This window comes from Manis pentadactyla, chromosome 16, assembly GCF_030020395.1.
Source record: "Manis pentadactyla isolate mManPen7 chromosome 16, mManPen7.hap1, whole genome shotgun sequence".
Taxonomy (NCBI): Eukaryota; Metazoa; Chordata; class Mammalia; order Pholidota; family Manidae; genus Manis; species Manis pentadactyla.
This window is the reverse complement of record NC_080034.1, coordinates 65,658,393-65,673,893: the sequence shown is the minus strand read 5'-3', so window position 1 is coordinate 65,673,893 and position 15,501 is coordinate 65,658,393. Positions and strand designations below refer to the sequence as shown.

Genomic DNA, 15,501 nt, shown 5'->3' with positions numbered 1-15,501 from the left:
AACTTTAATCAAGAATCTAAACCTACTTTTTGAGGAATAATGTATCTATCCTATCATTGGGCTCATTAAATAGTTAAAATTTTTAACGCAATTGATAAGTGGCTACCAGTTCTTCATCATAACAGATAACTCTAAAATCACTTAAAAGAAATGTTATTTTGACTTGTTAGGTCCTAAAATTATTATCTTAAAAAGTTTTTAAACTGTTTTCTCACATTAATAACATATACATTTGCCAGGATTTTACTCAATGAAACCCTATAATCTAACTATAAATCAATTAAAAAGTCACTTTAAATGATATATGTGGTAAAGAGACATTAATGATATTTAAATAAGTAGTAACAAATTTTAGTAGAGTTTATCTACCTTGCCCCATTGATTATTTTCTTTATATCTTCAACCCCCTCTCTTACTGACTCCCTTCAACCCGAAATCATATTTAGCCTTTCACATCTGAGTAACCCTTGGTTGTCTGTCCCCTTTAGGAACCACCTTTTCCTCTGAGGCACAATGCTTACAGAAGTCATCTCACCTCCTCACCTTCTACGGTGCTCGATCCTTCGCCACCCGGCTCCTGCTCTGACCCGACTAACGACTGTGCTGCCACTGGTCCCCAGTGACCTCTGCCTTGCCCGATCCCACAGACACTTTCGATCCTCATCACACTAGACTCCTGCTACGTTAACATTGTTTATCACTCCCTCTTTTGAAATGTTCAGTTTTCTTGATTTTTGCTACTATTACATGTGTAGAAAAGAGCTGACATTGCAGGTCTGACTGCTCTATTTGAAAGGCCCGCGTACAAGGCTGGTCCCTGGCTGGTGTCTGGGAACCTGGATTTCAGAGGGTTTCCTCCCACGCTGATAGACTGGCTCACTGGAACCCAACTGTGCTAACAATGGGGTGTATACTGAACACCTGTCTTTCTCCTGGGAGTTTTATACTTGTCATAACTCATTCCTAGGAGACTGAAGCCCATCATGTGTGACTCCACTGGGAAAAGACTCTTAACAGTGTGGGTCTGGTTTCCTCTGGGCTGTGGCTCACATGCCTTTTCTCTCTGATTCTGATGTGTGTCTTCCTAGTGAGTCACTGACTCTGGTGATGGCCTCAGAGATCCTTGAACCATTACAGACACCTCCTACCTCTACGACTGCTCCTTCTTCAACAAGAAGCCCTACAGGATCTTCTGAAATATTGACATCCCCTGGGGTTCCAACTTCAGTCTACTGCTCTGTTCCCTAAACCAAACCCCCTGTACAGAAATCACCCACCTCATGATTTTAAACTACTGTCTGTGTGAATAACTTCCAGATCTATATGTTCATGACTGAACTCATCTTTAGGCTTCAGATTCTTATATCCAACTTACTGCAGAACTGCTGCAAAGGCACCTCAACCTTAACATGTCCAAAATGAACCCACCATCGTTTCTTGTCTTCCACTATCTGATCTGCACTCCCCTCCTCCTCTATCATCTATTTATTCTGTTCCTCCTGATTTCTCTAACTCAGTTAATGGCAAGAATACCACGCAGCCTCCCAAACCAGATGGTCGGGCATCAATCCTACCCTTCCATCAACCTACCAGTTCAAATACTACTCATTCTTCTTCCTAAGTATTTACTGAAATCGTTTCCTCCTTCTTCCCAACTACCATCGGGCTCGTTTGGGACCCTACAACTCATTAAACTCTTGCAACATCTCCTGACCGACCTTCCCACCTCTGATCTTGCCCTACCCCAAATCTACTTCTATTTTCCATGGAGCTGCCATAGGGAGCCACTAAAAAAAGCAAGTGTGACTCTGTCATTCTGTCACTTACAAAGAGGAAGCAATGGCTTCCTCCTACCAAAAAAGTGTAAATCCTAGTTCACAGTTGTTGCTACGAGGCTCTCTAATAACAATGAAGCACTTGTCAGTCACTTAAGGCGCATCGTGGTTTCAGATTCCTACGTCCGTTTATGCTGTGCTTTTTGCCCGAGCACTTCTCTACGGGTTCTTCCCCAGGTTAACATTCAGCCCACCTTTTAGCCTCAGCCAGTGGGCCCAGAAAGCCTTCGTTGAGGACCTATTCCTCATAAAGGTTCAATGCCCTTCCTTTCCGCCTGCCTAGCACAGAGTAAATACCACCGGCAAAGCAGTTAACATGTAGTACATTACATTTTCTTACGGCAAATCTTCCTCAATGAGACTGCAAGTTGAGAAAGGACTTTCGGTACCTTACTCATCTTGGATCAAAAGTGCCCAGAGCGAGGCACATAATAAACTGATGATGCTTGAGAAATACATCAGTTTCACTAAATGTGACAATACTTTCAAGGCATGAAGTATTGTACACATATAAGCTAGGATTTTACCAGAATGAAAGAGGATAACTGAAATTAAGAATCTACATGGTTCTTTGAAGAACTCTCAATATGTTCTATAAAAAGAAAAACTTGCCTTTGTTTATTCAGTGTAAGCCCATCCCATGTGTGGGCAATTATTAAACCATCACAAAAAACTTTACAAGGTGATTGTTATAAATATTCAGTTTTCAGATGAAGAAACTGAGGCAAGTAAGTGTCAAAATGGAATTCAAACCCAAATCCACCTGACCCCCAAATTCTGTTTTCAGTATGTTATGTTATCTTTGTCAAGTAATAAAATCTACCTAAACTTGATTACCTCATCTTCACAGACATCGGTTTTCTTTCCTTTTCTGTCTTCCTTGTCTTCCTCCTCCTCCTCCTCCTCGTTGCCATCAGCGTCACTGTCGCCGCCCTTCCTTCTTCGCTTGCATCCTGCTGTGGGGGTGGCCGACGCGTGCTGCTCTTCTCCAAGATCGATGCCACCTGAAGTGTCTCTCTTGCCTGCTTTCTTAGCATAAATGATTCGGAGCCTTTAAAATGTAACAAAATTAGGATGTACAAGAAAACCTTCTCTTCATACATTTTAGAGAAAATAACATGAGTTTTAAACCAAAATTCCTTACGGTGAGTATTAAGTCAATGGCAATAAAATTAGAATTAAAGAAATTTAAGAAATATGTTTCCAGAAATTACAGAATATATTGACTTTTAAGAATTATTCTGGATCTCTCTGGAATTAGAATATATTTTAAAAATAAAACTTAGCTGAAAAAATTAACTCTAGCAATGACCAATGATAATTCCTGATCCCATGCTTTCAGACTGAAAAAATTTCTGTTCAAATTATACAAAGATATCTCCTCTTACATAGAAATTGAGTAATTTCAGCATTATATTTCCTGGTGGGAAACTAATTAAGCTTTAATTCTGAATACATTTGGATATTTTAGACTCTATGAAAGCAAACTAATTAGAAAGCAATTTTTAAAAGTGGCAGTTCTAAACAGATTCTACTTATGACAAAACTAACTTGATAGCCAACAACAATCTTAGAAAACGTGATTGCTTGACTTCTTTGGAAGCAAAAATGTAAACTGACTTTTTTCTAAGTCTGAAGCATAAGATGTTCAATGACTCTAATTACAACTTTTGTCCATTGCAGACTCTCATCCTAGGTTTTATTAATTTCTTAATTCATCTTAATTAAGCTTTACCTTTTTTTATTTCTTACACATAATAAACTTTAAATTCTGTGTTTGGAATTTATGTTTTACTGGGGAATTTGTACAATGGGAAACAGTATACTAACTTTAATAAAACAGGACTTACTTGCGGAGTTTACCTTCTACCATCCATTTATCTCTCCTCAAGTTTGACATATAATCAGTGTTCTTGTCAATTTCACTGTCAATGCAAAAGTTTATTAGAAGACAGAAATTAATCCATTATGCAATATGTTAACATGGTGAGTAAACTGCTGCCATTTCTTGCTAACTAAAAGTGATGTCAATGAGTAGCGAAAACAAGTGAAAAATTATATCAATACAGTATCACAGCTAAGAGATATACAGAAGACTTAGTATGTCCACCAATGGTAGAAATGCATGGCTCTGAAATATACAGATTGATCCTTTTCCTAGAAAGGAAAAGAAGTAAAAGTAACGATAATTAAAATATGTAAAATAATGAATAGAAAGAACAAGATGAATATGGATTTGTTCACCAAAACTTGAAATACTAGAGTGCAAAATTTACTTTGACTCTTAAATGTAAGTTTTTAAAAAGTACAATACATCAATAAACTAATATTAAATTGTTATTAGCACATAATAAAATAAAAAGCTGGATAATTCTATTAATGGCTATGAAGGAAAATCACGTAGTTATTTATCACTGAAAGATGTCAAAGAAAGAAAAAATTCCGGATTCTTGCAAACGTGCTACCTTCTGGTGCCATGGTAAGAAAAAACTATTTTTATGTTTCCTTATATGAATAATTAACAGAATTATTAAGTAAACAAAATGGTAGCAAAGAACATGCAGTAAGATCCAAATTTTCTTTTCAACAGACTGCAGTAAATACATTAAAATAGTAGTAGTAGTAGTAGTCATCTCTGAATGGTGAGGTTAAGTGTAATTTTGTTTTCTTTGTGCTACTCTGTAAACTTTGGATTTTCCATGGGTAATTTGTGTTACTTTGTCATATAAATTATTTCGATTAGACAAATTGAGAACAGGAAGGAAGCGCCAGAGAAGTCTAGGCACGGGCTCACCTCACCACCCTCCTGCTGCACGCCAGCTCACTGATCAGGAAGGCCAGCGCCGAGGCTTTCTGGGCCGGAGTGTGGGCCTGGAAAGCCTTGGTCCTCAGGCTTTCGGTGAGCTCAGTCTGTCCACAACGGGCCTCCATAAAGATCTGCAAGATCTCGGAAACATTGTCTCGATTCATACCAACATTCAGCAAATGTTCTCCAAGAGCTGTTTCGGCCTATAAAAGTTTGGCATTTTTGTCAGTATTGATCCTAACCGTACAGAACATAAAAACAATTAAGATTTTTAAATGTTTTTATTATATTATCTATGTATTACTGAAAAGGGCTTAATTCACACTTGAAATGAAGTAAAGATAAAAATAGACAACAGATGATAGACAGGTATTTGAGTACTTGCGTCTTTCTATTCCTTCTTTAGACCCTTGGTTAACAGGCAGGAAGGAGAGTATGTGAACTCATGAGTAGATATCATACCTTCTTTGACTATAGAAACTATCTCAAGCTTTCTAAGGCTTTATCTAGGCGTTCTATCAGTACTGGTTGCGGGAGGCCCAGGGGCACTACTGTTGTGTTTTCCAGCTCTAGAGTGTCATGGACTTTATTGTCTGGTATCCTAAATAGGAAAATGGAAGAACAAGCAACTGGTGCACCTGGAAACTTCTCTCTCCATCATATTATCTACAGCAAAGCTGACTGAAATGTGTATCTTAGCTGGAATTATGATCCATTTGAATTTCTTGAGTATCCACTGAGAGGTACAGAGTCTTATCATGCTGATCTTAGAGGTGCTGCCATTCGCCTCAATTGTTCACAGTGATTGAGAGCACACAGCATAATTTCAGAAGGCATACATAAATTTTAATTCTTTATGATTTATAAATTCTCTTTTGCTGAATATCACTTTCCTTAAGTCACTTGGTTTTGGCCAAAAGCTAGAGAAAAATAAGAGTAATCTGGGAATATCTACATTCTGTAGGCTTTATGAACCAGGTTTTCCTAGATGTGGACCATTTGCAACTGAACGCAAATCTACACTTAACTTTGTGAGATGCGGAAAAAACTAGATCAGTGTATACACTCTTCTGCTAATATGCTAAAGCCAGTTATCAGTGCACTGAGGGTACAAATTAAAATCATTTTTTGTATTTTGTTTTTTTACCTTGTATCCTGTAATTAGACCTGGATCACACACAGCAGCTGACAGGAGCCTCACAAGCAGGTCTTGTACCTCAGCCATGCTGTCCCCTAGATTCAGCAATCCCTCTTGAAGAATACTCAGGTCTGGAACATCAGTATTCCCATTAAAGCCTAAAGCTTTACCGAAGACTCGTAAGAACTGCACCACAATGAGACAGTTTGAAAATGTACTTCCAGAGAGGACAAGTCCTGGAATACGAGGCAACTCTGGCAAAGGCTGAAAAATAAAATAAAATAAAAAACTAATTAACTAAAACGGCTATGACTTCAGATTTTCTGAAATAGAACAAGTTGCCGTCTTTCTTTGCTCTTGAATTCTGCCAGTGGTTTTCCGTCTAGACTGTGGATTCCCTGAGGGCATTTCTGCAACCCCATAGTACTAAGCACGGGATTTTGAAACCAAGCAACCATCAATAAGTTTTAGTGGAACTCAATACGAACTCAGAATTCTGAAAAAAGAACACAAATTTTAATTAACATATTGATAGAACATGGGTTCCATAACTGGAGCAACAGAAGAAATAAGCATTTCAAAAGTACTTGGCCATGGACATACTAAGTAGGGCACGTGTACTAATTTCTTCTAATGATGGAGACTGATTAATAATTCATGCTTTTTTGGTTGCTCAGAAACTACCGTGTATCTATGGGCCGATGGGAGAATGGTACCATCTTTGGCTAATTAATGCAGATAAACTATTTGGTCCACATGGCCAGAACCCATGATCCTATCAAGAACCCAGTTACACTGCAACTAACAGTCTCTAGGCTTGTAGCAAAACACTAATATTGAATTTCAATACTCCCATTAGAAAGCAGCTTCTTTTGCTACTTCTCAAATGTGCTCACATAGTAACATTTTAATGACAAAACTGTAGTACCAGTTGTCATGAATATTTAGGAAGTAAATAAGGCAATAAGGCCATGAATGAGACTTAATAATAGTATTTCAAATTTTGATTAGAAAAAAATGAACTTTTACATATTTCTATTTCACTGGTCTTTGTTAAACAATGTTCCTCCACCCTGCACTTACTGAAACAACTAACCAAGGACCTTCTCTAGTGATACTGTGTGGAAACAGAACTGCGGATAATATCTGATAGCACACAAACCTTACAGGTTCCATTTGAAAACCATCTAAGTCTGAATCTTTTTTCTTGAACCATATCATACACATACCATGTGATTTAAAAAATTTATATAACAAAGCTATCAAAAGGCTTAAAATGGACTTCTATATTTGATTTACTGCATATGGATTTAAACAGAAATAACAAATTCAAGAAAATAGAGGTCTTTTAGGATTTTTCAAAAATTGCTCACTGTGAGCCTACTAAATGTGTCAACTAACCTATGTACCCTCTCTGGACATAGGAAAATTTAAACATGCAGTTTTACTAAAACTAGTGTTTATACTTTTATTTGTAGTTAAAAGCATTTGTGCTAAGTAAGAATAGTATTATAACTAAATCCCCACTAGGATATTTTTGCTTTAAGTGCTTTAGAAAAAGCTGAAAAGAGACAATCACTCTTTGTATTATCAGATGAACATGGCATATAATATAGATCCTATTGACTAATTATACTATTATTGACAGTATTACAGAAATATGTATTATTGACAATTTTCTACAAATACCATCTTAACTATAGCCAAACATAATTGATTTCTTCTGATAAGTATATAAATTATGCCAGTTAACATGATTATCACGCTCTTTCCAAATTTCTACTTTTACGTATTTTAGCAACACCTGTGAAAACAACAGGAGAGAAAACACATGAGGTCCTCTCACTGGACACATTTCTTGGCTTTCAAGGTGATAAACAGTATGGACCCTGGAGTTTAACAAATTGGAGTTTGGATCCAAGGTGCCACTTATGAGTTGTGTCATCTTGGGCAAGTTCCTTCACCTCTTTGTGTCAAAGTTTCTCACTTGTAAATGGGCATAAATACCTCTTCAACAGGATTGTGGTGAGGGTTAAATGGGAGAATTCATACGTAAAAACACTTAGCACAGTGCCTGGAAAGTAGTCAACATACTCAATGAAGTTAGCTAACAAGTCTAAAGCACTGAAGGAGGTTACAGATTATAAATCCTGATTTATTTAAATATCTAAGGGGGTTTGAGGAGAAGGTAGATCTTTCTGTATCTAAACATATAGGAAGGACCAAATGAAACAGAAATCTTATCTACTTTTATCATTCCCCCTTGTACATTTGTACAGTGTTTTTATTTCAATGAAAAAGATTGGCAGCACTCCACCACTTATATATTTAGAACTTCCATTTCCAGCGCAGGAGGTCAATAGACTTATTGGTGGCCATCAGGAGAAGCACACTGACCTAGACTTGGAAATCCACTGCTCAGCTGAAAGTGAAAGCCTTCGTACTGGCAGCTCGGGCAGACGAATGAGGTGAGAACACAGGAAAAATTAAACTTATTAAGGAAATGGTTTACATGATAACTTACCTTTTGGTCTGCTAAGCACATGTCTTCATTAGGCTTCTTTAGTTCTTTTGCAATTTCTAATTCTAATCTTCGTTGCTCTAGTTTAAGCTCTTTCTTTAATCGTTTCTCATCACGTTTTTCTTGCTTCGACCGTTCTTTTTCCTTAAAAAGAAAACCATGCCCACATAGTCTCTTTAACCATTATTATGTTTGAAAAGCCATTAGTTAAAATTTAAAAAGTGATCTGTGTTATGTCCATGAACAGAACTGTCCAAGCAGGTTTAAGCGACGGACTTAGGACTGCATAGAAATAACTTATTTTGCTTTTCAGTATTGTCACTGTTTGATTTTCAAAATAATCTTATGACTGTATATATTTTTGTGCAGTTGATCCTTAATCAGCACACGCTTGAACTGCATGGGTCCACTTATATGCAGGTTTAAAAAAAATACACACACTGGTAACTTTTTTGAGATCTGCAACAATTTGAAAAAACATTTTCTTTTCTCTAGCTTTATTGTGAGAATACAGCGTACAATACATACAACATAAAAAATATGGTTGATGATCTGCTTATGTTATCAGTAAGGCTTCCCAGTCAATGGTAGGCTATTATAAGTAGTTAAGTTTCTGGGGAGTCAGGTGTTATATGCAGAGTTGTTTCCTTAATGTCACATTGTTCCAAGGCCAGCTGTGTGTTCTGTGTGTGTGTGCATGTGTATTCTTGGGCATCATTTTTAACTAGTGATATGCAGTACTTTTTCCAATTAAAAAACCATACCTATAATATGGAACAGAAGGTAAGAGTGTGGTCAATTTTTAGGATAAAACGGAGATTTCCAAGAAATCTTTGAAAATAGTAGGATCTTTAAAACTTGGTGACAGGCATCCATTTTTGTTTACTAATAAAGATACTTCAAGGGAAACATGGCGTCTCTAAATTCAGTGAATTTAGTGAACTTATCCACCATTTTAATTTATTAGTCAAATTAGTCACTAATTTATTTACTGAATTTTAATGAACTGTATAGGACTAATGCAAATCCTGTGGTTCTCGTGTAAGATGACTCAAAGAACCAGTTTCAAATGGCATATATAGACAGTCACAACCTAGGCCCCCACAAGGTCAGTCTCACGTCTTACTCTCGGTGCATTCGCCAGGCCCTAGTGACACTGACACAGCTGGGTTGGGAAAAGTCTGCGTGACAGTTTGAGGCACTGCTTGGATGATGATGTGATGATGCTGCTGAAGATGGAGGAGGAGGAGGAGAAAGAGGAGAAGCAGCAACAAAGCTAAGACAGGTGTACATACAAGGTTAAAACTGACTCCCTCTGCCCCTTGTCTTCCTCACCCCAAGGGCCCTAACTCAGTCATCAGGCTGTACCTTAGTGTATGTCATCCCCGCCCTGCTTAGAATTCACAGCTCCTCCTCCTCAACACATATGCCTTTTTTTTTTTTTTACTCTTCCCACAACTACTTCAGGCACTTTAATATTTCTTTTTTGGCTCCCACATAACATAGCATTTATTGAACTCTGGGACAATTATCTGTTTAATGTCTCTCACGTTACTGTGAACTTAGAGTGGTCAGAAGAACTAATTTATTCACCCATTTCTTAATGCACCTATTCAATTCTCAGCTGTACAATTTGCCAGGCACAGTTTTGAGGGATTTTTATCCTTTTCCCTGACTCTCATGTCTGTATCATTTCAACATTCCTCACCAACTGATCTAAATATTGTTTTTATTTCTGACTATAGTAATTATCATCTGACTCTAACGGACATATTTGGTGTGCTTTAGCATATAAAACTTATTTAAGCATGAATTAATGATTAATTCTACAAATGCCACATAAATAAAGATACGTTAACATCTGTACTAGTAGTCATTGAAAATATTCAATAGCCAGTCTTTTTCTCTACTTTTTACATTTTATATCGTGGACAAACATAATTGATGTTTTCAATTTTCATCTATACACAAACCTTGTATGCAAAAGCAGAGATAAACACATTTGTTAATAATACTCAAGTTATATTTAGGAATTTTTAAGTATCTGAAATCACAGTCATGAAACCAAATTTTAACCCCTCAAAAGACCCTCAAACAACATCCCGGTAATTAATGGTAACTCTTTTTATTATTGGTAAATAACTGATAACGTTAGGCTTTTGTTTCTATAGGCTTCACTTTTTAATATTGAAACAAAGAGAAAGTTATAATCCAAGGACATAATCAGATTTCAGATGCCATTTGAAACTTATAAACAACACAAAGTAGCTTTAGGGAGATCATTCTGATCGAGAGAAACACCACACAGTACAAAGCATTATCCAACAGTTTGCATTTCTGAGTTGGGGGTCTGCTACTTAAAGAGCTAAAGACATCACAAAAAAACCCATATATAAAGAAACAAATATAAACATACAATAAAAGCACACATTATATACATTTATCTGTGCTAAACATTATTTCATATAGTCATTTTGAGTTTTTATTTTTAATATAATTGATACTGGTATACCATCGCAGCGTTTACTTAAAAAAAAAATAACATGCTGATTCAAAATGGATCAAAGACCTGAATGTAAGTCATAAAACCAAAAAACTCTTGGATAAAAACATCGGGAAAACTCTTTTGGACATAAACATGAGCGAATTCCTAGTATCTCTCAGGGCAAGGGAAACAAAAGCAAAAATGAACAAGTGGGACTATATCAAGCTGAAAAGCATATGTACAGCAAAGGACACCTTCGTTAGAAAAAAAGGAACCCTGCAGTATGGAATATATGCATGAATGACAGATCTGATAAAGGGTTGACATCCAACATATATAAAGAGCTCGTGCACCTCAACAAACAAAAAGCGAATAATCCTATTAAAAAATGTGCAGAGGAGCTGAACAGACAGTTCTCCAAAGAAGAAATTCAGATGGCCAACAGACACATGAAAAGATGCTGCACATCGCTAGTCATCAGAGAAATGCAAACTAAAACCACAATGAGATATCACCTCACACCAGTAAGGATCGCCACCATCCAAAAGACAAACAACAGGAAATGTTGGCGAGGTTGTGGAGAAAGAGGAACCCTCCTACATTGCTAGGGGGAATGTAAATTAGTTCAACCATTGTGGAAAGCAGTATGGAGGTTTCTCAGAAAGCTCAAAATAGACATAACATTTGAACCAGGAATTCCACTTCTGGGAATTTACCCTAAGAATGCAGCAGCCCAGTTTGAAAAAGACAGATGCTCCTCTATGTTTATCGCAGCACCATTTACAATAGCCAAGAAATGGAAGCAACCTAAGTGTCCATCAGTAGATGAATGGATAAAGAAGAGGTGGTACATACACACAGTGGAGTATTATTCAGCCATAAGAACAAAATTAATCCTACCATTTGCAAGAACATGGATGGATCTAGAGGGTACTATGCTCAGTGAAATAAGCCAGGCAGAAAAAGACAAGTCCCAAATGATTTCACTCGGATGTGGAGTATAAGAACAAAGAAAAACTGAGGGAACAAAACAGCAGCACAACCACAGAACCCATGAATGGACTCACAGCTACCAAAGGGAAAGGAACTGGGGAGGATGGGTGGGAAGGGAGGGATAAGGGCAGGCAAACAGAAAGGGGGCCTTATCTTTACCATGTATAATGTGGGGTGGGGGCCCGGGGAGGGCTGTGCAGTGCAGGGAAGACAAGTGGTGATTCTACAACATCTTACTATGCTGATAGACAGTGACTGGAAAGGGTTTTGTGGGGGTGACTTGGTGAAGGAGGCAGCCTGGTAAACATAATGTTCTTCATGTCATTGTGGGTAAAGGATAACAAAATAAATAGAAAAAAGTAAGAACTCTGACTGTCCTCTAAATTACCTGTTCTCGTTTCTCAGCCTCCAATAACTTGGCTTTTGCAGCTTCTTCCTTCTTTATCCTCTTAGCCTGTGCATATAAAATAGGTCTCAAAGTCATGCAACAGCACCACCACAACCTGAATATGACCTTAGACTTGGAAACGGAGCTCCATGCCTCGCAAGGTTCAAACAGTATGTAACATGTATGTAGACAATTACAGATTTCCCCTCAGTTTGTTACGTTTAACATACTGATTTCATTTCTAACGTATAGATTACAATTAAGATATACAAAAAAATTCTTAAATTCGTAAGAGAATGTCAGGTTTTTTTCTTCAAACTCTGTAAAAAGTCTGAAATAATTTGAGTGTTACTTTACCTTAAAACTTAATCACAGAAAAAAATGATGTTATGGCATTTTTTGCTTTTTCTGATTTTTGAAAGTAAATTATGATCACTGTAGAAACTTTACAAAAACGGGATCGATTTTAACAATAAAGGTTAAAGGACAAATAAGTAGCATTTAAAAATGCACGTGTCTACTTTACTTGAAGTTTCGTTTGTAATACTTAAAATTTGAGATAAATCCATTACTTAAATAACATTAACTCTATTTAATGTACGGTGGTTAAATTCAAGGTTTTTTCCCTAATATAATAGAAACATAACCTTTAATGAAGCACATTATGAATATCAAGCTCATGCTATCAAATTTGAGCTTTATAATCTTACTCATTAACTAGTAGCTTCATAATTATCTAGTAGTAATTGCCAATGTACTTGAATATTTTCAATTTGGAGGGTTTTAAAATTAATTTGAAATGGGTAAGGGAATATGTGTACATGTTTTTAGAAGGAAAAAACCTGCAACTGTGAAAACCTCAGCTAACCGTATTGCTCAGGGAATAAGCCAATTTTTATGGCAACAGTTTCCTGAACAGCTAAGGGTTTGGATTATAATAATTTTCAACATTAAAAAGCTTGTTTTGGACAAAAGTACTTTGGATAATTTTGAGACATATACACGTACAGCTCAGATAGACACAGTACACTTAACATAATTTGGCTTTTTCTTGAAGACTTGAGCAGTTATTCTTGACATCAGTTACTATACACAGTTTGATAACAGAAATGCCTTTGGGCCATTGAGGTGTTGAAAATTGCTTCCTTTTTAACTACCAGATTACAGACTGTTGCTAGGCTTTGGAGTTTCTGTTTATCCTATTTTCCCTTGCTGTCTTGCAGCTATTCCTTTTGCTGTTGCCAGCATGTCCTTGAGCCCTATTCTGTCAGCCCAGTTCTGTCCGAACTCAGAAAACAAAGCTGGTTAAACTGTTTCCACATTGAACACTCCTACATTTGTCATGTTTCATTTCTAAATGAAAAGCAGGTATGACTATAAGACTTAATGACGTTGTGAAAAGTAAGGAACATGAATTTTAGCGTATGATCTTTATGACTATATTGGCTATTGAGAGGTTTCCCCTTTCTTTTTTTTCCTTTACTTATTTCCTGGATTTTTACTATTAGGATTAGATAAACTTGCTAAGTAAGGTTCAGAGAGGTCCTTATTCTATACATTATGTTTACAGATAATTTGTGATGGACATGTTAATTTGTATGAGTGAGAGAACAGACTGATAAAATTTTCATTTTTCAGACTTTAAAATACATGACTATATTACTTTAATCATATCAAATTTAAGAATTCTACCTCCAGAATTTGCTGGGCTCGAAGACCTTTTTCCATTCTCATTTGTTGTATTCTCTTAATTCTTTCCTGTAGGAGAAATTATGACAATTTTAGATAATAAGCTAAGTATCTAGGTGGAAGGTATTTAAGTAGAATCAAATAATTAAAGATATAAGTATAGATTTACCAAATGTTACCCATGCTGGATATAAATTTTAATTATTTACTTTAACATTATATATATGCCACCTGTCTTAAATTGGAATGACTTTATAAAATGTCTCAAAACAATTTTAAAATACAAATGCTAAATAAGTATATAAAAACAACATAAACCAACCTGGTTAAACTCAAGTCTTTATAAATATTTGCAAGTACAAGTAATACTCATTTGGAAATAAATATTGGACAGACAAGTAGGATAAAACAGTCTATCAGGAAATCAGGCCCCTAAGGCTGGTCCTGAGTTACTGTCACTCATTGCATGAACTTGGACAAATAGAACTACTCTTGCATAAAATAGGGGAGGCACTTGCTCTTTTTCTCACTGTCACAATTAAATTAAAAACGATTTAAAAAGTGCACAGTACATCACGATTGTACGAAGTATTAACAATTGCCATAACGTGATAAATTACATTACTTTCAATAACTACAGTAAGCCAAATACAGAAATAATTTGTAGTAACTTATAAGTGGTGCTCAAATTATCTAAATGTAATGTACTAGTTATTGTTTGAATTCAGCAACCTAAATTTTGTTAACCTTACATTCTCATTTCAAAAAATCACTCCATATGCTATAAGCACATCGTTAACAATTTTACATACATAAATCCCTTTGAAAGTCCTATATTGGCCCTGATGAGGATACAGTTTTAAAAAAATACACCTAAATTGCCCTACTTGTAAATTGCAGCTGTCCTAGGATTTTCAGAGCCAACACATTCTATACTACCAAATATTACCATACCCACCCCTACTTCCAGATGCTAGTTGTACCTTTTGAAGCAATACTTTAATACATTTTTATTTCGTTTTTTGCATTGATGTTATTGATTTCCTGCAGGGATCCACTGTAGGATAATGAGATTTCTGGAATTTCTGCTGTGATTTTAGAAGACTGATCACTTTCTATGACTTTGCTCATTGTGAACCTAGGTTTTGATTATAGCTCACAATAATAAAAATACAAGTGTATATTTTCTTTTATTTCCAAGTTTTAGAGAACGCTGCATTTGATCTGCATTTGAAATATTTATTTAGATTAGAACTTGAGACCAAAGTGTTCTCTGAATTTAATCTTTAATCATGTCTACAAAAGCCATTCATTAATCTCTTAAGCACAGAAATAGGTATAGAACCTTGGGCTTAACTCACCCAGTGTAGAGCTGTTGTTTTAGTCTGAGTGATTTATACGGATGTACATATATATACTTGGTAGTGCTTTCATTAGCAATAGCAGAGATAAACATTATTTATAAATCAGTGCAGGGGAAGGAGCCAAGATGGCGGCGTGAATAGAGCGGTGGAAATCTCCTCCAAAAACCCTATATATTTTTGAAAATACAACAAATACAACTATCCCTAAAAGTGAGACCAGAAGATACAGGACAACAGCCAGGCAACATCCACACCTGTGAGAACACAGTGCCTCCGAAGGGG

The 15,501-nt window shown here is 36.2% G+C and overlaps 1 protein-coding gene across 1 annotated transcript in view; it reads right to left on the bottom strand.

Annotated features, from left to right (window-relative positions):
* LOC130681264 (bromodomain adjacent to zinc finger domain protein 2B-like) overlaps positions 1-15,501 on the bottom strand; it is a 108,053-nt gene that overhangs the window by 27,150 nt on the left and 65,402 nt on the right. The window contains exons 9-15 of the mRNA XM_057493901.1: positions 13,859-13,924; positions 12,167-12,232; positions 8,304-8,444; positions 5,789-6,043; positions 4,630-4,844; positions 3,686-3,760; positions 2,673-2,886 (exon numbers count right to left, since the gene is read on the bottom strand). Coding sequence (XP_057349884.1) covers positions 2,673-2,886; positions 3,686-3,760; positions 4,630-4,844; positions 5,789-6,043; positions 8,304-8,444; positions 12,167-12,232; positions 13,859-13,924 — 1,032 coding nt within the window. The remainder of the gene's footprint in view (positions 1-2,672; positions 2,887-3,685; positions 3,761-4,629; positions 4,845-5,788; positions 6,044-8,303; positions 8,445-12,166; positions 12,233-13,858; positions 13,925-15,501) is intronic.